This window comes from Pteropus medius, unplaced genomic scaffold (genome assembly GCF_902729225.1).
Source record: "Pteropus medius unplaced genomic scaffold, Ma_sr-lr_union100, whole genome shotgun sequence".
Classification (NCBI taxonomy): Eukaryota; Metazoa; Chordata; class Mammalia; order Chiroptera; family Pteropodidae; genus Pteropus; species Pteropus medius.
The window spans coordinates 550,553-574,210 of NW_024345919.1; the positions used below are offsets into that span (position 1 = coordinate 550,553).

The 23,658-nt window shown below is 40.6% G+C and overlaps 1 protein-coding gene across 1 annotated transcript; it reads right to left on the bottom strand.

The window, feature by feature from the left end:
* Positions 1–610: 610 nt before the first annotated feature.
* SCN3B (sodium voltage-gated channel beta subunit 3) lies at positions 611–23,370 on the bottom strand. Its single transcript, XM_039874840.1, has 5 exons — positions 23,012–23,370; positions 16,274–16,437; positions 13,780–14,005; positions 9,018–9,156; positions 611–674 (listed from the first exon to the last, which is right to left on the bottom strand). The coding sequence occupies exons 1-5, from the start codon at positions 23,064–23,066 to the stop codon at positions 611–613; spliced, it is 648 nt and encodes a 215-aa protein (XP_039730774.1). The 5' UTR covers positions 23,067–23,370.
* Between the last annotated feature and the right edge of the window lie 288 nt (positions 23,371–23,658).

A 23,658-nucleotide genomic window follows, 5' to 3' on the forward strand; every position in this document is an offset into this window, starting at 1 on the left:
TGAAAGCTAGGACAGGGCAAGGTTAAGTTCGTGTAGAGATGTTGGCTCCTCTGTTCTGGCAGCCTTATGGTGTGTAGAGGTCTGATGGAGTTAGGAAGTCAGAGGTGAATGGATGTATGATGAATGAATTGAAGGATGGATGCATGAAAGGAAACGATGTGGCCTCTGGGGCACCCGCCTGATGGCCGTTGACATCATTGAACCTGGGATATCCAGTCTCTCAGTGTTCAGGCCACCTACCAATGATAAAACCAATCACTGAGAATTTGCAGCCTAGACAAAGACTCTGACCAAATCCACAATACTTACAAAGGAGAGATGGGGGAATTACTATGCCTTTGTCACTATGAATAAGGAGTTCAAGTTGTCCCAACACTCAGACCAAAGTAATTCACCTTCTGAAAGGCTTGACATCACACAGAGCTTTGTGACTTGGGCATTAACTTAAAGAAGTATCCTGAGAGTGGGGACTTGGGTAGGGTAGAAATTAATCTAAGGGACCAAATTTAAAGTCACTTTGGTTGTGGGTGACAAAGTCACATGTACAAGTTGCCATCCTTATCTACCTTCCACTCCCCTTCCCTGTACATCACCTCATGTCACACCCCTTCTATTCCTCTACTGGCACTGCAGAGTTCTCTTTGTTCTCTGATGGGATGGCAAGGTAGTCAGACCTGTAGAAGGACAAATGTGGGGGGAGAGAATCAGTGCTTTTGTGCCTAGAGGTGGGAACACAAGAACGAGGATATCTACAGAACAGCTCTACGTTTCCTTCCAGCTGTGTTTCCCAAGAGAAAACTAGAATGGCCCTTTCAGTAGACTAGAATAATAGGAGTTTTGTTTTGTTTTTGTTTGTTTGTTTGTTTTGTTTCCACCAGCAGTAGTCTCATTTATCCACATTGTTCTCAATACTTAGTATTGTTAGATTAAAATGTTGGCCAAACTGATGGGTATGAAATTAGGTTTTATAGGTGCTTTAATTTTCATTTCTTTGATTACTGGTAAAGTTGAGCATCTTTTCATAAGTTTATAGGCTATTTAGGTTTCTACTTCTGTAACATGTTCATTTGCTTTGTTAGTTTTTCTCCCGAGACATTTGTCTTTTTCTCATTGATTTACTGTCTTGAAAAATCTTCTCCTAGTCTATTGTCTCTAAACTTTGCTTATGGATCCTGATCATGAAAATTTGATGTTTACATATATAGTATAATCCCAATTATCATTATTTTTTTTTTTGCTTTGTGCCTTTTGTGTTTGAGAAACCCTCTTTATTCCATAGTAATAATGATACTCTCTTATATTCCCTTAATAGAGCTTTCAATTTTGTATTTTACCTTGTCTTTAAATCCACTCACAATTTTTGGTTAGTATGAGAAATTTAATTTTTTTTTCTATATAGAAGAGGAATTGTCCCCATACCACTTATTGAAGAGTTGATTCTTCCTTCAGTGACTGCACTGCCATCTCTGCCAATATTTTTTTTTTTTTTAATGCATGTATTAAAGTATTTGAGGGCTCTCTGTTTTGTTCTCTTCATTGGTGTTGTATGCTTATGTCAGTATCACAAACCCTTTACTCTGATAGCGCCATAAGAAATCTATATATCTGATTGGAAAAGACTACCAATTCACCTCTTCCAAACTTACTATTCTCTCTTTGAATTCTGAAAATTATAGCTGAGAAGGGTTGTTGCTTGTTTAAGGAAAAAAACAATACCAAAGAACAATATGGAACAGAGACCCTGTGTAGCCTGCAAAGCCTAAAATATATACTATCTGGCTGTCCTTTGGTTTAAACTAATTTGGGCCTTTTGGCTTTCCATAAAACTTTTAAGACAGTTTATCTAGTTCCTTGAACAATCCAATACGTATTTTGATTGCAATTTAGTTAAATTTGCAGATTAATTTGGGAGAGAACGGTTATGTTTGTGGCAGGGAAGTTTTATTCTCCATTTAAGTCTTAGGTCTTTCAGTAAAGTTTTGTAATTTTCTCCTTAAAGGTCTTTTACATTTTTATCAAATTTATTCCCACATACTAAACAGTATTTGTTGGTGTTATAATTGGAATTTTTTAAATATTTTAAATATTTAAATGTTTTTCTAAATTTTTGTGGCTGGATATAGATGATTTTTATATTTCTATATTTTGATTTGTATCAACAAACTTGTGAAATGTTCTTATTAGTTCTAATAGTTTGCCTATGGATTCCTTTAGATTTTCTATGCAGGTAATCATAGGGGGTATGAATAATGATAATTTAGTTTATTTCTAATTCTTACTCTTTTTTCTTTGTATTAGTACATGACTGAGGATATACAATATTATATTGAATAGAAGCCGGGAGAGGTAGTATCTTTGACATGTTTCTAATATTATAGACATTTCTAAAGTTGCAACCCACAGATAATATTTGCTGTAGGTTATCTTAGTAGCTGCCATTTATCAGGTTAAAGGTGATTGGTGTTTAGGTTTACATTTATATGTGTATATCTTGCTCAGGACATAGTTGCACTTCCTGAACCTGAAGGAGTCCTGCCTTTCCATATGTCTGAACATTGTTTCTTCTCCATTTTCTCTATTTTCTTCTAATGGATCTTCTCATTTTTTTGGTCATGTTTCTTTGTGATATTTCATCTTTTTATATCTCTGTTCTTCATTCTGTGTAACTTCCTTACATTTATCTTCTGGTTACCAGTATCTGACGAACCAGTCCATTGAATTTTAGATGTTATTGATTGTATTTTTATTTTTTATTTTTGGGGGCAGGTGAGAAAGAGTGGGGAACTTCTCCTTGCCAATCTACAAGGTCCAGGACTTTACTGAGAAAACCCACAAGCAAAACTCATAAAGCTAATGGCTCCCCAGGCTGCCTACAGTTCTGGTCTCCAACTTCTCCTATCTCCTCCTAACACTAAACTCAAACTGAGCAACTACTATGTGCTGTCACTGTGAAGAGACAGATCAGCAAGACCCCAGCTCACTGATTTTGGATATAAGTAAAGAATTTGGATATAAGTAAAGTTTTTTGTTTGTTTGTTTGTTTCTAAGGGGGTCAGTCCCCTGATGTCATTCAAGCAAAATGAGTGCATTTTTTTTTTTAATGCTGGGATTTCCAAGCAGCTTGGTGAGAACAGTTGGAGAAGTAGAAAGTTTAGAAGGGGATCCATGGCTGGGTGTGATTTAGAGAGGGCAGAGAATGGCTAGGTCTGACTGGTTTCATGTGCTAATGACTGGTTTCATGTGCTAATGAGTCACTGCCATAATCAATGCTGTCTAGGAAAAGCTATCTCTTTAAATCTCCTGGAGGGGGCCAGAGAGAGCCACAAGAACTTTAACCTGTCTCTTTAAATCTCCTGGAAGTGGACTCTGCCCCAACACACAGTGACCTTGGCAATGTCACTGACCTCATTTGACTCCTCTTCCCCTCCCCCTCCTCCTTTTGCCAGCATTTGATATTGTCACTATTTTTTAAATTTTTATATATTTATTTTTATTCCCATCCCTCACCTCTTCCTTGACAACCATCAACTTGTTCTTTATATCTATAGCTCTGTTTCTATTTTGTTCATTCATTTCGTTTTGTTTAGAGTCTATATATAAATGAAATCATACAGTATTTGTTTCTCTCTGACTTATTTCACTTAACATAATACTCTCTAGGTCCATCAATGTCCTTCAATTTGAAGTGAGTCTCTTGTAAGCAGAATATAGATAGGTCATGTTTTTTAATCCATTCACTCACCTTATATCATTTTATTGGAGCAGTTAATCCATTTACATTTAAAGTAATTGTGGATAAGTATATATACTTATTGACATTTTGTTAATTGTTTTTTGGGTTATTTTGTAGTTCTCTGTTCCTTTTTTTTCTTGATTCTCTTCCTTGTGATTGTTAGTTTCCTTTAGTGTTTTGTTTGCATTCCTTTCTCTTTACTCTGTATATCTTTTGTAGGATTTTTGGTTTGTAGTTACCATGAGGTTTATGTATATCATTCTATATCTGTAGCAGTCTGTTTTAAGCTGATAGGCATTTAAGTTGTAATATATTATAAATAATGCTGCAATGAATATATGGATTTTCATGTCCTTTCAAAGTAGTGCTTTGGGTTTCTTCAGATAAATACCCTTCTTTGTCTTGCTGTAGCCTTTGTTTTAAAGTCTAGTTCATCTGGTGCAAGTATTGCTACCCGAACTTTTCTGTTTCTTTGTTTCCATTTTCATGAAACATCTTTTTCCATCCCTTTACTTTCAATCTGTGTCTTTCAAACTGAAATGAGTCTCTTGTAGGGAGCATATGTAAGGGTCTTATTTATTTATTTATTTTGTCCATTTAGCCACCTTGTCTTTTGATTGGAGCATTTAATCTATTTACATTTAAAGTAATTGTTGATAGATATGTAGTTATTGCCATTTTATTATTCATATTTTCTATCTTTTTTCTTTTTTCTTCTTCTTAAAGAAGTCCTTTCAACATTTCCTATAATACTGGCTTGGCGGCAATGAACTCCTTTAGCTTTTTCTTGTCTGGGAGCTCTTTATCAGTCCTTCAATTCTAAATGATAGTTTTGCTGGGTAGAGTGATCTTGGTTGTAGGTCCTTGGTTTTTATTATTGAACATTTCCTGCCAATTACTCTGGCCTGCAAAATTTCTGTTGAGAAATCAACAAACAGTCTTATCAGAGCTCCCTCACAGGTAACTAATTGCTTTTCTCTTACTGCTTTTAAGATTCTCTCTTTGTCTTTAACCTTTGGCATTTTAATTGTGATGTGTCTTGTTGTGGCCTTCTTTGGGTTCATCTTGTTTGGCATTTTAATTGTGTTGTGTCTTGTTGTGGCCTTCTTTGGGTTCATCTTGTTTGAGATTCTCTGTGCTTCCTGGATTTATATGTCAATTTCCTTTGCCAGGTTAGGAAAGTTTTCTGTCATTATTTTTTCTCTCTTCTGGTATTTCTATGATGTGAATGTTGGCCTGCTTGATGTTGTCCAGAGGCCCCTTATACTATCCTCATTTTTTTGTACTCTTTTTTTCTTGCCGCTGTTCTGATTGGGTGATTTCTGCTACCTTATCTTCTAAATGGCTGATTTGATCCTCTACTTCATCTAATCTACTGTTAATTCCTTCTAAGGTATTCTTCATTTCAGTTATTGTATTCTTCACTTCTGACTGGTTCTTTTTGATGGTTTCTATATCTTCTTTTATGTTTTCTATCTCTTTGTTAAAGTTCTCACTGAGTTCATCTACTCTTCCCTTAAGTTCATTGAGTATCCTTATAAACAGTGTTTTGAATTCTGCATCAGGTAGATTGCTTGGCTCCATTTTGTTTAATTCTTTTTCTGGAGCTTTGTTCTGTTCTTTCATTTGGGACATATTTCTTTGTCTCTCCATTTTCCCTGCTTCCCTGTGTTTGTTACTATGTGTTAGGTAGGGCTGCTGTGTCTCCTGGTCTTAATAGAGTGGCCTTATGTAGTAGGTGTGCTGTGGGGCCCATTGGCACAATCTCCCTGGTCACCTGAGCTGGATGCTTCAGGTATGTCCCTTGTAATGGGTTGTGTGTGTTCTCCTGTTGTAGTTGAGACTTGTTTGCGTTTTTGCACAGCAATGGGATGGATTGACCCTCGGGCTGACTGGCTTTGACCAGTGGAGGAGCCGTTGTCCAGGGCCTGATCCTACGGAGCAGGATTCACTTTAGCAGGGGTCTGGTACCTGCCCTGTCTGTCCTTTGGGTGTGTCATCCTCAGATGTGATCCCAGGTGTTGCTCAGGCTCAGATCAAAGCTGGCCACCTGGACTGAGCCACCAAGCAGTCACAGATGGCCACCACTCATGCTAAGGTTGGAAGTGCCTTGAGAGGCCAAGCTGCAAACCGAGCTGGCTGCCACGAAATGCAGGACTTGGAGCTGCTCAGCAAGAGGTATGGGGTATGCAGAGGCCGATGCTACTTTTTTTGGTTTTGTGAACCTATCAGAGATTTAGGACAGTTCACAGTATGTGCCAAGACAGGCTGTTTTTATATGGAAAAGGCACTGGAAGTGGCTTGAATGGTCTTATGCATTGGGAGGGGCGGGGTCTCAGGGAATCCTCTGGGCAAGGCAACCAGTGTTAGCTATGTTGATAGAGCTCAGATATGGCAACTCCCTGAATCTGCATGCTGGGCAGGGGAGGGCTCAGCAAAGGAATATGTCTGGGAGGAAGCTGCCCCTCCAGCCCTCATCCCAAAGCTAGACAACTCAGTTCCTCCCCATATGTCTCTGGCACCTTTCAAGCTGCTGCCTCAGCAATGGAGCTCAGAGCGAATCCATCAGCAGATAAGTCCACATGGGCCCTTTAAGATGAAATGCCTGTGACTCCCACCACCCTCCATCTCACTCAGCCACAATCTCCACTGGTATTCACAGTAGTTGGGAGGACTTCTCTTACCAGCATTGGAACACTGGGCTGAAGAACCTAGTGTGGGGCTGGGACCCCTCAGTCTTCTGGGGGGATCTTCACAGCCAAGATATTTCTCCCAATTTTCAGCTGCCACATGTGGGTGTGAGACCAACCCATTTTGCATCTCCACCTCTCCTACCAGTCTCATGGTGGCTGCTTCTATATATTCTGAGTTGTAGGACTTCTGTTCAGTTGGATTCTAAGTGACTCCTAATTATGACTGTTCTGTAGTTTTAGTTGCAATTTTGATGAGGTTGTGAGCGGAGGCAAGCACAGCATTTACTTACCCTACCCTCTTGACCAGAAGCTAAACTGTCCTCGTTTTTTAAAAAATCTTTTTTTCTTTTTTGCTATTCTGATTGGTTGATTTCCACTAGTCATCTTTTAGGTGCCTGATCCATTGTATTCTGTATTGGATAATCCTGTTGATTCCTTCTAATGTGTTTTTCATTTCAGTTATCGAATTTTTCAGGTCCAACTGGTTCTTTATTATACTTTCTAAGTCGTTGTTGAAGTTCTCCCTAAATTCTTCTATTCCACTCTCAAGTATGATGAATACCATACCCTATGACCATTTCTTTGAATTCTTTATCAGGCATATTACTTATCTCCATTTCTTTAGGGTTTCTTTCTGTGAATTCTTCTTGTTTCTTCATATGAGAAATATCCTTATGTCTTTTTATTTTGTTTGACTTTCTATGCTTGTTAACATGAATTATATAAAATAGCTATCTTTCTAAGTCTTGAAAAAGTGGCCTTATGCAGAAGCAGCCTCTGTGTAGGCTGTGTGTGCCAGGTAGTTTTGGCATGCTGTTGGGAGCCAAGCGGGTGCTTAAGGTATCCAAGCACTGGCCTACTGAGCCAGAGCGGCTCTAGGTAGGGAGGCCAGGTGCAAATGTCTTGTTGATCCTACTTGCTCCCTCTGTTCAAGGCCACAGTGGGCTCAGGCAATGTGTCCAAGTAAGCACTGCAGTGATGTTACAGGTATATGAGAGAACCTGGATAGAGTCCCTGCCCACTCTATAGATGTGGAAGGGGATGTAAATAATGGTGTTCACAGGCACTTCTGACCTCAGAGAATTCCTGAAATCCCCAAAGAGCTCCTGTGGCTCTCCAGCATTATCTGTTTGTTGTACAGAAAGTGGTCTTGTGCAGAAGTGACCTCTTTCTAGGATTTATGTGCCAGGTGTTTTTTTTGGAAGCCAGTGGGAGCCAAGTGGGGCTTACGCACCCTGGGGCATCAACTTGCTGGGCTGGAGCGGCTCCCCACAGGGAGGCCTTGTGCATGTAGTGAGGCCCTCTTGTTTTAGCTTGGTCCCTTTGTCCAGAGGCAAAAGGCTCCTCCTGGCTGGGACCCCCACAGTGGTGATCTTGCAGGCAGGCCTGAACACTCAGTTAAAGCTCCTGTCTGCCCCAAGAAAGTGGAGGGGAGAGTAAACAATGGCATTCACCCACTGACTATGCTGGCCCACAGCAATGAGAGGCCTTCTGTGGTTTCTCCGTTTTCTCTGTTTGGTCTCTTCCTCTTGTTTGTTGTTCAGAAGTTGTTCACTTAGCCCTCAGTTGTCTCACAGGAATAACTACTCTCTATTTTCTGGCTTCCAAAAAACCACCTGGCACATCAATCCTAGAAAGAGGTCACATCTGCACAAGACCACTTTCTGTACTTCCTGTCCAAACACTAAAATACAAGCACCTAAGTCACCAGGAATGACAACCTCCCCCAGCACAGCAATTCTTTCTATCCTCATATCTAGTCAGTTGTAATTTTTTTTCTTTCCTAAGGTCATAAAGATCATGCAAATAATGCTTTATTTTACAAACATTTCCAGGTGGTAATAGCTTAGGGATTTTAGGTTATTAGCTCAGCAATGTTGCTAGCCTTAAGGGTTCTGTCTATCTTTTCTCTCCCCCAAGTAACAAGCCAGCATGGTCTCTTAACCTCTCAGAGCCCATTGTTTCTCACATGCACTCACTCCTCAGTGACTAGGGCCTTGGCAAAAATGGACAAAGTATAGTCTAAACATTGGAGAATGACAGGCCCTACTCTGGGTATTTAATCTCTGCCAGGCTCCAGTGGAAGAACATGTTTCTTGGAACTAATAAAAGACAGTGCCCAGGTGGCCTAATAAGCTCCATGGTATACAGCAAACAGCTGTGACAGAAAGAGCATGGATATTAGGAATGGACAGGCCGAGGTTCAAATCCCAGCCTCTCCTCTCAGTATCTGTGTGGCCTCAGCAAGCCACTTAACTACTACAAGCTTGTTCCAGTATCTACGAAATGGTAATAATAATATTAATTTCATAGGATTGTGGTGGCAGCTGATGGGCTTTACTTTAGTGGTTAAGAGTATAGGCCAAGAGTTAGCAGGCCTGAATTCAAACCTTGCCTTTTCTCTTATAATGGCCTTGGGCAGACTCTCCCAGGCTCAGTTTTCTCATCTATAAAATGGATATATTGATGCTGGCTCCTCAAAGTTTATTGTGACGAAAGTAGGGGATTATGTAAATTGTTTAACACCTCACCTGTGAGAGCAAGAACTCTAATGGTGCTAGGTATCATTATTTTGGCATCTTTGGACTTACGCATTTTCTTGGGCTGCCTCTTCAGCTTTTGAGACCTTCCTGTAGCAATATATCATCTCAATGAGCAGCCACAAGGTGAGGAAGACCAGGAGGATGTACATCATGATTTCTGAGACCACAGAGGTGAAGTCTTCTCCAGCTGCAAGAGTGAGAATGAGGCTCAGCATGTGCATGTCCAAGAAAACCAGAGCTGTCATTAGGGTCAGAGTTATTTGAGGCCTATTTTTAAGTATGGCTTCAGTAAGCACTGAGTCTAAAAGAACTCAAGAAGACGTCAAAGGAATTTAATATCCTCTGACTTTCTTGTCTGTCAGCTTTCACACTGACTTTCATCCGATGCTTGGAGGGATGGATAAAGGAGAACAATGGGTGGTAGAGGAAGCAGTAGAGTAGTGGATGGAATCCTGAAATTGAGTGAGATATATGTTGTGAGGTCCCAGTTTTGCTACTTACTGGTATGTGAATAACATCCCCTTTTTTGAGACTTGGTTTCTTAATTTGCAAAATGAGGATAATAATTTACACCATTACATTACCACATATATTTAAGAATATCTCGTGTGATGTAAAGGTCTACGCAGATAAAAGGAACACGTCTTAGCCCAACCTCCTATGTCCTCTGAGTTTAGGGGTTGCAGAGGGTGGTGTCTCTAGGGAGAGCAGATCAGAAAACGTGTACAGGGCCAGTGCTTGGCCCACCCAGTGGTATGTGCATGTTCTCTACAAGTATGGATTAGAAACAAGGATGTTTCCAGCTCATAAACCCAAACAGAAATGAGTATTGAAGGATTCCATGTATTAACCAGTCTGTCCTCAGAGTTCTACTTCTAAAACACAGATCTGATCCTTCCATGTCCCTATTTAAAACCTTTCAGTGCTTCATGTTGACCTCACAATCCAGCCTTTCTCATATTTTCATTCAGTTACCCAGCAAAATTTTTCTTCTCATAAACATTGTGGTCATTTGGAATCTGGATATTTCTTCTTTCTCTTCTTTCTTCCTAGATTGTATCTCACATGGCACTGCTACTTCTGTCCCAAGATTCCCTCCTGCTTTTCAGTCTCCTGGTCATTCTTCTAGATTCCACTGAAGCCCCCTCCTTTGTGAAACCTTCCTAAATTTCTTTCTTTTCTTTTATTCTTTTTTATAGTAGAAAAGAAAAGCTTTATTAGAAGGGAAAGTATACTTCCAGACATGGAAGCAGGCCTGAAGCAACTCTGAAAAGCATGGCTCAAAAGGCCAAAACTTTACTCAATTTCTCATGCAGAGTTATTCACATTTTTTTCTATGCATTTTTTTATCCATCTGTTATAACACTTCTCAAGTTGCATCGTGATGTGTTTATCTCTCTTCTCTACTGACTGTGCACTTGAGAACATATATTATTTATTTCTGAATTATCAACCTGTTGTTTAATCCTAGAATATTCGAAGTACTCTATAAGTATTTGTTGAATGGATGAGTATAAATAAATATTGATCTTCTTTGTTTCATGACAAACAAAAATGAGAATTAAAGCATTATACATGACAAATGTCCTGATATATCTTTCTTCCTAGTGGGAAGGAAGACTGCAGCCACCTCTCTCCTTGCCAGAGTCCACAAGCAAATTAGATTCATGGTCCTCAGTTACTTATAGGAGCCAAGTCATTCTCAAGCCCTTGCTCATTGAAAGCATAGCGTAGCCAGCCATGACCTTTAGCTCAGAGAAGCAGTCTAAAAACGCCAGAATCATCCAGGTTTCCTAACTGTAGCTGGAGGTCATAGATGCAGCTTGAGGCACAGGTGAATGCCATACATGTTAAATGTCTTTTTATGGGCTTGCTATGGCCAATTTGTGATATGTTCAGCTTAAAGTACACGATCTCTTTTTAAATACAATAGCCCAGAAGTAGTACCACAGGAAGATGTCCTCAGTATTTTTAGTCACCTCTAGGTGACATGGCCTCAGATTTCTGTCTTAGAGCCAGGAAGTGAGAGCCTAAACCAGGATAAATCCAGTTTGAACAAAGAGAGCCAGGAAGATTCTCTGGGACCACAGGAATGGAGAAGTGGCGGAGTGTGTCATCATAGGATGTGTAGCTATGAGCAATATGAGAGCAGTGAGCATCTGGAGGTGGGTAGAGGACTGCCAAAGGGTCACAGAGGAAAAAGTAAAAAGAAAGAAAAAGCTGGGAGTAGGATGGTGGTGGAAGGAAAAGAATGCAGGGGAAATAGAGCTAGTCTGATAATCAAAAGATCTAGATTGTAGTCCTGCTTTTGGTGCTAATTTGCTTCATGTCCCTAGGCAAGCTCCTCATTCTTCCAGAGCTCTGTTCCCCAAGCCACAAAATGAGAGGTACCAAAGCTGCACCCTCCAATCATCTGAGAAGTCATTTCAACTCCATATGCCAAGATGCACCCCGACCTACTGAATTTACACCTATAAGAGTGGTACAGTGACATATATACTGAAGAAAAGCCCCCTAGGTAATTCTGATGCCTGTTCTTTGTTCAAAACTCCTGAATTAAATGGAAACCAAGATTCCTTCCAGCCCTAACATCCTGCGCGGCACTGTAGCTCTGATAACAAACTTATTTTCCTTCTATTTCTACCCAAGCCTTGCTCTGGTACCCGTCAGGCAGAATGGCTCAGCTTTGCCACACTTTCTACTGGTGGGTGTCGGTGGGGGCAAAAGCCTGAGAGAGCCCAAGAAGATGGAGACCAGGCGTCTTCCTAGTGTCTTGGCAGTCACCAGGCAACAGTTCCTGATGGTGAACAGTAGAGGGCGCTAGGCCCCCTTTCCTCAGGGAGGATCCGTGTGTAAACAGAAGAGGATAATGGAACTTATGAACAGAAAAATACCTTGGATAGTTTCCAGTCCAATCCCTTCATTTTACACAAGAGGAGATAGGGATCTGAGGGAGGAAGAAGCTCATAAGGTCTGTATTCAAGTGGTCTGAGAGTCCTTCAGCACTTTCAGAATTGACCTACCTTCTGTTTTAGTCATGTTATCTAGATCATAACATCTCACTCTCAAGTTTGCTTCATAAATTTTATCACAAAACGTGATAACAATAAATAAATAAACTTGTGGCCTGAAAGCTGAGATTCCTGGGATCCTTCTCTAGGATGAATCCTATCTTTAATTAGACCTCTTCTTTCTTTCATGCCCCATGCCTTTTGCCTGTTCACCATCCTGCATCCTGGGCCAGCAATAATGCTAAAAATGTGCTGGAAATAGATCGTCTGAAAAAGACTTGGTAAAATGGAATCATGATTTAGCCTGGGTGAAAAAAAACACAAAGGGAGATGCATATATCACTCTTTCGATATGTGGAGGCACATTTGCAAGAGGCTAGGAGCCACAGTTCTCTGAGTTCATTGAAAGCAGAATAAGAATAGTATATGAGAACACTCTTAAGTTCACCCTCAAATTTCTGGGTGAACTTAGATTGCAACAAACGTTTGAGTCAGGTTGGTGAAAGGACCTCTCAACCCTAACAAGAACTACCTGTGGGCAATCTGAAGATTTTAAATTAAAAACTCGAGAGTTATCAACATTGAGAATGAGGTTACAAAATGAGAGATGAGGTTACAAAATGAGAGATGTCATAGATGGGGAAGGGGTGCCTTTCTAAGAAGGAGCCTTTTCAGGTTTCGGAAGCCAGGTTTATCTCTAGTCAGTGTACTTATAGTGAATTCCCCATTGAATGCAGCTTTTTTTTTTTCAAGATTCTTTCTACTAGGTTGTTTCACATCACATATCTGGAAGTTATCCTGCTTCAGTGGTCAACTCAAAACAGATCTTTTTATTTATTTTTATTTTTTAACACCTTCCGTTTGGGTTCCCTTTAGTATTTGCCTGGTTCTATTCTCCTGTTCATATTAGTTACTCTCCTGCCTAATTTTACATCACTTCCCCCGCCCTCACCTCCTTTAACAACTTATGTTCATGTTCTATCCCCTATTCTTAATCTGTTTTTACCACTTATCTTTGATTTCTAGTAGATATTGATGGTTCTGGTTCCCTTTTTTCCTTATGTCATAGCATTTTTAGTGTATATACATGTTTATTGCTCAAATATATAGGTCCATGATGATGGTTATATGAACAGGTCAAGGTCATGGCTAACTCTATAACACATGTGTGGATATAGACACATATGTGATAGGGTTGCTTGTGTGGCTATTATGGAAGAAGACAGAAGGAAAAACTGTCAAACTTTGGTTTAGAACAGTGGTTCTCAAAGTGTGGTCCCCAGCAGCATCAGCACCTCCTGGCAATTGTTAGATATGCAAATTATCAGGTTCCACCTATGGAATCAGAAAAGCTGAATTTTAAGAAGCTCTGAAGGGGATTTTGAAGCTTGCTGAAGTTTGAGCACCACTGGTTTAGAGGTATGTATGGCTTATAGACAAGGGGGTAGATTTTTCTGAGCTCACTGAACCAAGAGTTCAACACAGGCCAGAGAAGAAGGTGTGGGTGACTTGGAAGTTTTAGGCTTTAAAGAGGCTGTCCTTTCTCTACTTATGAGAGTCAGGGGACCAGAAAGAAATCATTCTATCATCTCTAAACCTTCTGCTTTGAGGAAACACACAGAAAGGCAAGCTGGTTGGGCAGTTTGCAGGAAGCTCGCCACTAAAGGAAGATAGGTCAATGGTGACATTTTTAGATATTACTACTCCAAAATAAATGGGTTTTTGCATTTGTGTAGAAACACACTTTTCTCCTTTCCCCAAGAGCAGAGCACCCTAGAGACCCTGTGCCCCAGCCTCACCCTCCTCGGTGACTCGAAGGGGGATTAGCCGTGTGGTCTTCACAAAGGGGCGATGTGCCTCAAACTCAAACTCCCGGGACACGTTGCAGGTGTAGAGGCCAGAATCATTCAGGGTGACATTGAGCACAGTGATAGACACATCTTGCAAGTCCTTGCTTCCGTTCCACTGCAGGCGTCCCTGGAAGGGGCTCTCCACCTCCTGGTGACCATTTCGATACTCATAGATCTGCAGGTAGAGAAGCAGAGGGTAGGGCCACAAGAGAAGACAGAGTAGAAGAGCCGAGATGAGAAAAGGGCAGAGAAAAGGAATAAAATTATGCAAGTGCAGAGAGGAAAAGGGACAGTGTTATAAGGAGCTCCAGAATGTGGGGGTGGAATGAGGAATCTCAGATGAAGGAGTGGGGAGAGCAAAGACAGGGAAAGATGGGCAAAAGCAAACAGGTATCAGGACATATGGACACAGCAAGGAATGAGAGCAAAGGAAGGTGAGTGAAGCATACAAGAAACCAGGAGAGGGAAATTGAAAGAAAGAAAAGACTGGGAAGAAATAGAAAGAACAAAAGAAAGAGTAAGATATATCATGGAGGCAGCTAGTGAGAGAACAAAGAGTAGAAGACCAAAAGAGGCAGTTTTATTAGTCATGAAAACATCTGAAAGCCCTGCCCTCAAATCTGACACTTTGAGCTGGTGCACGCTGACAGGAGTGGGATTCCTGATGCTAAAATGTCACAGATGAGCAGAGAGCTACCAGCTGATATGTACACATCTGCAATTTGCTTTCTAAAATTTTTTCTCAAAGTCTTCCAACTTCTGACACTTTATTTTTTCTGTACAGCTGTGCTATCCATTCTAGTCTCCACTTGCCACAAGTGGTGACTTCCATTAACATTTGAATTACTAGAAATTCAATAAAATTTAAAATTCAGTTCCTTAGTTGCACTAGCCACATTCCAAGTGCTTAATAGCCACATGTGGCTAGTGGCTAGCAAATATGGAACATTTCCATCTTCACAAAATTTCTATTAGCATTACCCTGTATTACCAGCACAATTTTTAAAGTTTCTTTTCCTCCTTCTGAGTCTCCTTCTCCTTGCTTCAGACAGGCCTGAAAGTAGAGTAGGTGGCTGGCACATGATCAGGCCTGAGTCCCATGGGGACCTTTGCATCTAACCAAGATATTTCGGTTCCTGAAACCTGTGGACTGGCTTCAGTCATGGTCAACCCTGAGCCAAGCAGTGGGAAGTCTACTGGCCCTATTTCTAGCACCTGATTGAGCAAACCTACATCAGAATAGCACAACTTAGAGTTAGAAATGAGTTTAACTTCAGGAAAGCTAGAGAAAAAAGCAAGCAAACCTCAATTTCACCCTACTGTTGTCTCTATTAAAAAAATCTAATGGAGGAGAAGCTTGCCTCCTGGAATGTGAAGCCTGTAAAAAAAAAGCTGTATATCTGCTGTTAGACGACCTGGTTCAAATCTAAGCTCTCTTACTACCTTAACTTCTTTGAGCCCCAGTTGCCTCATTTGTATATATCTCTTCTCTAGCAAACACTTACATAGTGCTTCCTATATTCTAAATGCATTAAAAATTAAAGCTCAATGATTCCTGGTAACAACTTTATGATATAGCTATGATTTATAGCCTTATTTTAGAGATGAGTAAATTGAGTCACAGAGGGGTTAAGCAATTTGACCAAGAACACACAGAGCTAATAAATTGTGGATTTAAGAATCAAACTCAGGCATCTTGGCTCCAGAGATAATGAAAGTGTGAATAATAGCCATCTCCAATATAGTATTCAAAGTACATAACAACTATTTTGGCACTGGCACCAAGTAATCAGTACTGACATCGGTCATGGCACAGGGGCAGAGTCTTGGAGGCTTCCAGCTCTGTCAGGCACTGATTCTTTAGTTTCTAGAACATGGAGGAGGTTTGGGGGTTCCTAGTGGGAAGGATGGTGGTGGGGCCACTTGGGAGATATGGCACAGCAAGAATCTACTATAGAACTATTTAAATATTTTATCCACTGATATGGCTGTACAGTTGAATATCAGCCTTGGTCATCCTGTCATTCTTATTTCACTGGGTTTGTGAGAGGTAAATGAGCTAACCTATGTTATCTTATATAATGATGCCTAGTGTTGTTTCAATTTTTCTACTAATTTGATACATCCAATAGGATAGTATAGAAGATTAAATGAAAACACCTGCAAAGTGCCTAGTCAGGTGACTAGCACACAGTAAGCTTTAAATACTATTTCTTCCTCTGTATATCCCTGCTGGTGACCAGGAGTTCTGCTTACAGCCGGCCAAGTGCCCTTCCTTTCACAGAGGCTGGGATAAACTAAGGCTGTCAGTTGTCTGCTGAGGAGCAGTCAGTGCTTTGAAGAGAAAGAGCCAGTTTTTCTCAGATCATCATTCCCCAGACTCTTAGGAGCCAGGCGCACAACACAGAGGCCAGCAAAACAAAGAGTGAGCAGTCAGACGTACAAGGAGATCTTTACCGCCCTCAGGCCTGTAGAACCATTCCACCACCGTGGTGGCCTCCACCTCCTCCCTCTTCATGCAGGAGATGCAGCGCAGCTTCATGGGGTTGCCCTGAACGGCCTCTGTCTCTGAGGGCACTTCCACACACACAGGGAAGCAGACACCGACTGGAGAGAGGTCAGGTGATAGGGAAGTAACAGGTGGTGTTGGGGAGGGGCAACAGGAGAGAGGCATTGGAGAACAAGGAGGAAGGGAGAAGAGACAGAGAAGGAAAGATCATGAGACAATTTTTTTAAAAGCATGTACATGTGTGTATAACTTCACCTGTGCTCCCCAAGTCTAAATGCTCACAATGGGCGAGGAATGGGATCAGGGAGGCATGGATGACCCGGAAGTGACAGAACACCTCCCCGGAAGCAGTGTGAGTGTTGTGCAGCACATACCTGAACCGTGCTCTCAGATGTCTAGGTGGGAGACAGGGCATGTGTGCATTCATCCATTGACCATTCATGTACCCCTTCACTTAGCCAGTATCACTGAAATCTACTCTGTACCAAGCCTGATGATACAAAGGTGAATAAAACACTAACCATGCCCTAAGGACATTTATAATCTAGCAGGGAACACATACTCCTTAATATCATCAAACCAATCCATGGTGAGTGACATACTAGTGACTGCTCTTTTCTCAGAAGAGGGACAATTATTCCTGATTGGCCTGGGAAAAGGGGAAGAAAAGAGTGATGAGACAGAAGCAGAAAGATAGATAGGACCTATGTTGTGAAGACCTTTGTGCGTCCTTCACAGTATGAAGGGTCAAATGTTTTAAAGCCAAGGAGAGATATAATTATATCTGTGTTTTAAGAAAAATGTAGGTAATTCTGATGCATCATAGCAGATGGAGCAGCAATGAGGAAAATGGTGAGCTGAACACTAAACTGGAGCAATGCTTTATGCAGATAAGTAGAGGGAGACAAATTTAAAATCTGGAGAGGGGTCAGATTGGGGGAACTTGCATAGCACATGGAGGTCTAGACTTGTAGTTCCTGCCTTCTAGAAACTTATGATTTATTTAAAAAGGCAAGTACATCAAACTGCAAATTCAGATTAAGTCAAAAGTGGGATGTGGCTGCCAACAAAGCAAGTGCAAATGTGGGCCACATTAACAGATGTCCAATGTGCAGAACAGGAGAGAAACAGTTCCTCTGCACTGTTTAGAACAAATCTGGACCATTATGATTAGTAAAGGGCATCAAATTTTACAAAATAGAGTTGTTCAATGAGTGCATGCCTTGAGAGGAGTAAGTTAGAAAAGGTCTAGAGTCAAAGTCTAGTAAGGAACAAATGGGAGGACTAGCTTGGACACAGAACTTATCTGTCTTCAAATATTTGAAGGCTGGCCTATGGAAGAGAAAATAGTCTCTGTCTAAAAGTTACAAGAAATTGAATTTAGCTCAATTAAAAAAAAAAAGAATGTTTTGGTACTGAGGATGTTCACAAATGCAAAAAAGAAAAAAAACCTATTTGGTAAGAGAGTTTACACTTTATTGCATGGAAGATTCAAAAGTAAGGTGGCTACCCAGGATTCATGTATTAAGATCTCTAAGGCCCCTTCTGATGCTACCTTCCCATGAATTGATAATAAAAACAAAACCCCTAAAAGAATGAAAAAATACACATTGATATTTAAAAACTAGTCCACTGGAAATGCTTACTCTGTCCTCTACTGGCAGATGATTCTTTCTAAAAGCAGAGGAAAGCTTTATTTAGAGCTTAAAATGAGACTGACCAATCATTTTGAGTCAAAATAATGAAACATTATATTTGACTGACTTAGAAGGCAACACATTTCATTTTTAAACAGAGTTTAAGAACTAGTAGCACTAATATAAGTTTAAAATATCAAGGTAAAATAATGTAATTGATTTTGAAACTGTCAAGCAAGTTGGGGCTGGTCTTATTGGAAAGTCTGTAAGAGGGTCTCCTGCTTTTGCATATGGTCATCACTTTAATGGAGAGAGGGTCCAAATCTCAGGAGCCCTGATCAGAAACATTTTTAGAATGTGATGAGTCTGAAGTCTTGATTATAGGCCTGGTTAAAAAAGGAAAAAGAGGTGTGGGCTATGCAAAAGTTTGGGAGTAGACAGATGTAAAGAGTGTGTACTCATATTGAATGAGATGTGCTAAAGATAAATTAGTTCAATTATGATGACTTCAAAAGAAAAATAGGAAAGTGTACCAAGAAATGTCAGCCACAATTATACAGGCAGGATGAAGATGGTATTTGGCAATTGAAGGCCTGGGTTTAACCTACAATTTACCCTCTTTGAGACTCATTTACTCATCAACAAAATGCTGAAAATAATATCTATCTAATAGATTTATCATGGGATGATATATATAAATGTACTTTTTACAAATATCATTTGTCAATGTTATTTTAGCCTTCATTTATTTGTTCACTATTCAGCAATTTGATTGAGTTCTTACTGTGTTAGGCACTGAGAATACTACAGGGAACAACACAGAAACCATACCTGCTCTTAAAGGCCCTACATTCCAGTGGAGAGAGAAAATAAACAACATTAAATTATAATAAGTATTACGAGAAAAAATAAAACAGAGTAAAGGAGAGAGGGAGTGCACAGGATCATTGTATATAGCCCCACTGCAAAGGGTACAGCCAACAAGCACAGAAAGAAAAAAATGAGGGAGCAAGAAGAAACAGAAGAAACAGCAACTCAAGGGTTCTAGGATGGGATTGTGTTTGTTGAAAGCAAAGAGCACAATACAGTACAGGAAACAAAATGAGAATAGAAGGAGATAAAGAAGGAGAAATAAGCCGGAGCCAGATCACAGCTGGCCTTGTAGGCCACGATTAGAACTTTGGCTTTAGCTTAGAGTGACATGGGGTGCACTAGAGGGTTCTGAGTGGAAAGATAGCAGGATCTGATTGATATAAAATTACATGGTCTGACTGCTATGTTGAGAATAAATTGAGGAGATGAGGAAGGACAAGGGTGGAAGCAAAAAGAACAGTTAAGAGATTGGTACAGTGATCAGACTGAGAGATGTTCAATAGTTTTGCTTGGCGGAAAGTAGTAATGGAGCTGTTGGGGTTTGACAAGGAATAATTTGCTGGATTAAAATCCTTAAATAGGTGAAAGGTGATGTGCTCTAGTGAACAAGTAGATGAGTTGGTCTTAAATAGGAGCACAATCATATCTTTTAGAGTTAAAGGAGAAAGGCAGAATATATGGAGTAAGAATGGTGAATATGGCATAGCAGCCTCTGTTTTTATTGAGTTGGCCCTGAGATACTAATAATCTAAGGTATCATCAGAAAGCAAGCCCTACTGATTCCCTTATCCTAGCCAAAGTCCAGTTTCAAGGCATATGACCTCTGCTCATGAGGTCCTGATTAGTATATTGCAATATGGCCTCAAAGCCCTCTCAGTATGTTTGCTTGCCATTTGCAATATGACTAGCTGCTCTTTCCAACAAGAGGTGAAGTCTGTTTCTCTATACCTGTCTTCAGCACACCACTGCCTCTTTTTTTCCTGTAAAATCCTCTAGATATCCAAGAATAGGGTATACATATGGTAGGTGTTCAACACATATTGATGACTATAAATAATAAAGTCCTGGAATGATCTTGGACAAGTCGTTTGAGCTTTGGTCTCCTCTTCAATTGCCATAGTAATAATGAGGAAACTTTTGAGAATGAAGAATATGTTATATTAATGATGATTATGTTTAATCAAGAAATAGCATCAATCTATTATGAGGTGAATAGTAGTGTATATTGAACCAACTCTAATAACCCCAAATCTTTCTTTTCTTTGTGCATTGCTATAGTGCCCATCCTGAGCTTGTTCTAATCAAAGATATCTTAGTGCTTTCCTTTGCACTAAGATAATAAAGGTTTTGAATAGAATGTAAATCCTTTCCAAAAGAGCTAATAATGAAGTTATTTGTAGATATTAACACCTTGTAATGACTTGGTCTATCGGATTAGAAAGAACAGGATGCAAGATAGGCTACTGGGAGAAAAGAGGAAAACATTCCCCAACAATGTACATCTGGGACAGTAGACCTGGAAAGGAAAAGTAGAGAAAGCACTAGGAGCTGAAAGATGAGTGACGCCCTAGAAAAAGCAATGGCATGGGGGAGAGAAGGAAGGGTGGCTCAGAAAATTGATGAGAGGATAGATGTCCACCTGGCAATCCTAGATAGCAGCATGTGTGTTCATAAGCAGTGCTAGAACAAGCACTGGAAGACTCAAATCAGGAGACGAGAGTTCTCTAGCAAGTAATTTCCCCTCCTTGAGCTCATGTTCTCATCTCTAAATTGGAAATAATACTACTTCTCCTGACTACCCCGTGGGATTGATATGGGGACCAAAAAAAGTAATGGATTGAAAATCCCTTTGTATAAAAAAAGAAAAGAAAATTGCTTTGTAAACTATAAAGCACTAAGCAAATGTAGGGTTGTTTATTATTATTATTATTATTATTATTATTATTATTATTATTATTATTATTAAAGGAAATATGGGAGCTTTTTCAATATATAAAAAAATAAAAGAATGGAAAAGATTCTTTGTATTAATATTTGCATCATGTATAAAATCAACTTGGGAAGGAAGAATCTATCTAAGCTAAGTGATTTCCAATACTGAAATTACATGTAAATATAATGAAATTGCATTTGTGAAGTGAGGCCTTTTCTCTTACATTTAATAACCAGGTTTCCTGAACCATCCCCTTTTCCCTTCTGCATCTTTCCAGTGTTGTGAACCAATGTTCAAGTTACAAATATGCTGCAAATAATCAAGGATGGGTGAAATGTGCATGCTATTTCCAAAGGCTTTTTGAGAGGGAGTGAGGGTGGGAGGGGAATGGGCACTCTGCCGATTTTAGCAATATTCTGTAAATATTTCCCTACCATTCAGTTGTGGAGATGAAAGAGATGCTAGATATCATCTGCCTGAACTTCCAAACTACATATGAGGAACCAGATACTCTAAGGTTGTTACATAGCAAGCTAGTGGCAGAGCTAAGTCTCAAATCCAAGCTTCGTAAGTCCTAGTCAAAAAGGTCCTATAGTATGCTTTTCCCATCTACTGGAATTCAGCCAGGGACTCTAAAATTTTAGATTAGGGTTTGGGAAGAAAGACTTTACAGAATCTTCTCTACAACTTCATCTCCCATTGCTTTACCCACATTCGTTCTTATTCAGCCAGACTATCCTCTCCTAGGCCTCATGTCCCTAGTCTTAGCCTCCCCTGAGAAAATACTAGCCTTAAATCTTCAAGGCAGATGAGATCATTGGCAACCTATTATGTCTGCTTCAGCTCCAGGTTTAATCTACCCTACTGGGGATAGATGACAGTGAGCTTGCCCTTGGAGCTGGCATTACTCTCCCTCCTCATTCTTCCTAGACTATCTCATCAGGCATTTTGTTCAGTAAGAAGCTTGGCTCTGCTTCTCTGGTCACATGCAACATTCAGATAATGCTGGCAGTCAGAATTAGTCCTGGAGGCTTAATAAAGTGATACTAAGGCAAAGAGGCAATTCCTATCAGCATATCTGTCACTGCGTAGGCATAATGAGTTTCATGCCAACCATGGGAGCATAATCCCATATGCCTAGTTTCAATAAGCCAGGTGGGCACAATCACTTCTAATTATCCTGGTTATTGATTTTTAGCATGGAGGAAGGTAACTAAAATCATGTAAAAACAGTATATCAACTGAAAAGCACCTATTTTTCCCCCTGAGGATCTAATCAGAGACATCAAGGCAGAGATACTGCACAACTACACAACTACCCATGCACACACAGACACATACGTATACCCCACTACATCCTCACCAACCCATTCAGATACCCCTACTAAGATTCTCAGATACACACTAGTGCACACATTTTAGACACTGAGACATACAACAACACACAGTAAAACATTCTCTCAATAACATATTTAGGTATTATTATGTAGCCTCATTAACTTCCTCTATATGCATGCAGGCACCCCACTCCAAGTCCATTTCTGACCACTCCACCTTAGCCTACTTTTGGCAAGTACAGAACTCTCTAATTTGGAGTGAGAAGGTCCCTCAGTCCCTCATAGCAGACAAACAAGAGTCTATTTATCTTTGAAGGCAAAAACCCAGCTCCCCAAACACCAAAGTATGTTAGCACCACCCACATGTTCATAAAAAAAAAAAAAGATCCAATTCTCAGGTGACGATTTAGCTAACACATAGCAGCAAATGACTGTTTTTTTTTCCCATTCTTGATTAAAATTAAACAGATGGATCAACAACTACAGTATTTTCACTCTTGAAATGCATGCATCCAGCTTTTTTTTAATATATAGAAATTGAAGACCAAGTAGGGTTTCTAATTCAATCCACACTGAAACATAACTGCAACCAAGATGTTTTAAATGACTGCATTCCCTTTTGGCAAAGGGGAAAAAATACGTTGCCATTATCAGGAAATGAGAGGAGGGCTGGAAGAACCGCCATGGGCGGTTCGGGGATAAAGCAACAGGGCACTGGGGAGACATTTTTCCAATCTCAAAAACCTAGCTCTCATGGAACCCATATGGATCTCCATGTCTGGCAGACATCATAGAGAAAAGCCAACCAGGGCTCTTTTTTGTCATCAACGACATCAATAAGTGTTATTATTACTGTTATCTGCATCTCGTATAGCAGGATGCTGGTACTTACCCCAGAAGATGAGCACGAGGGAAGCCAGGGGTAACAATCTGTTGAAGGCAGGCATTTTCTTCTGCGGGTGTCTTCCTGGGCTAAACCGAGAGATTCCCTCTGTCAAGAACTGCTCCCTCTTAGATACTTTCGAGGAAACCTTTTGGGACGAACTGCCCCAAGGGGGCGACTTTCTGACTGAAAGAAGGGCCAAGCGCCCGTGACTGGGGAGACTCTGCGGGATTTTTGAGCTGGGCTGGGGTTTCCGCTGGAAGCCGCCGGAGCAGACCGCCTCAATTCCAGGGAGCGGATCCGCAGCTCCTCACGCTCTCCCGAGAGGGCGTTGCTGGCATTTGGCTCAGCACCACGGACAGTACCTTCCCCGCCCACCCCGGAACTTTAAATTCCAGTAGCTCCGCTGCTTCTCTGGTTTGCACCCCAGTGAAAGCTCAGCTCGGAAGGGAGCGGCACAGCCGGCTCTAGGCGGCTGGGCTGTCGAAGGGGTCCATGTTGATCTACCTCTCACCTCCCTTAGGAATAACTACGCTCCGACCAGGATATACCAAGACCCGGGTGCTTCGGCTTCATCTGCCCTGGCCGGCTTCTCTAGCTGGGCGTGCCCCACACCTGAAGCCACCAGGGCCGTCTCAGCTACAAAAAATTCTTTC

Excerpts from the sequence above, each read along its gene's own strand:
- SCN3B (XM_039874840.1), bottom strand. The coding sequence starts at position 23,066 with ATGCCTGCCTTCAACAGATTGTTACCCCTGGCTTCCCTCGTGCTCATC. Across the intron at positions 16,438-23,011 it reads CCTCGTGCTCATCTTCTGGG|TCGGTGTCTGCTTCCCTGTG; the intron begins GTAAGTACCAGC and ends ACCTCTCTCCAG. Across the intron at positions 14,006-16,273 it reads AGGGCGGTAAAGATCTCCTT|ATCTATGAGTATCGAAATGG; the intron begins GTACGTCTGACT and ends CTCTACCTGCAG.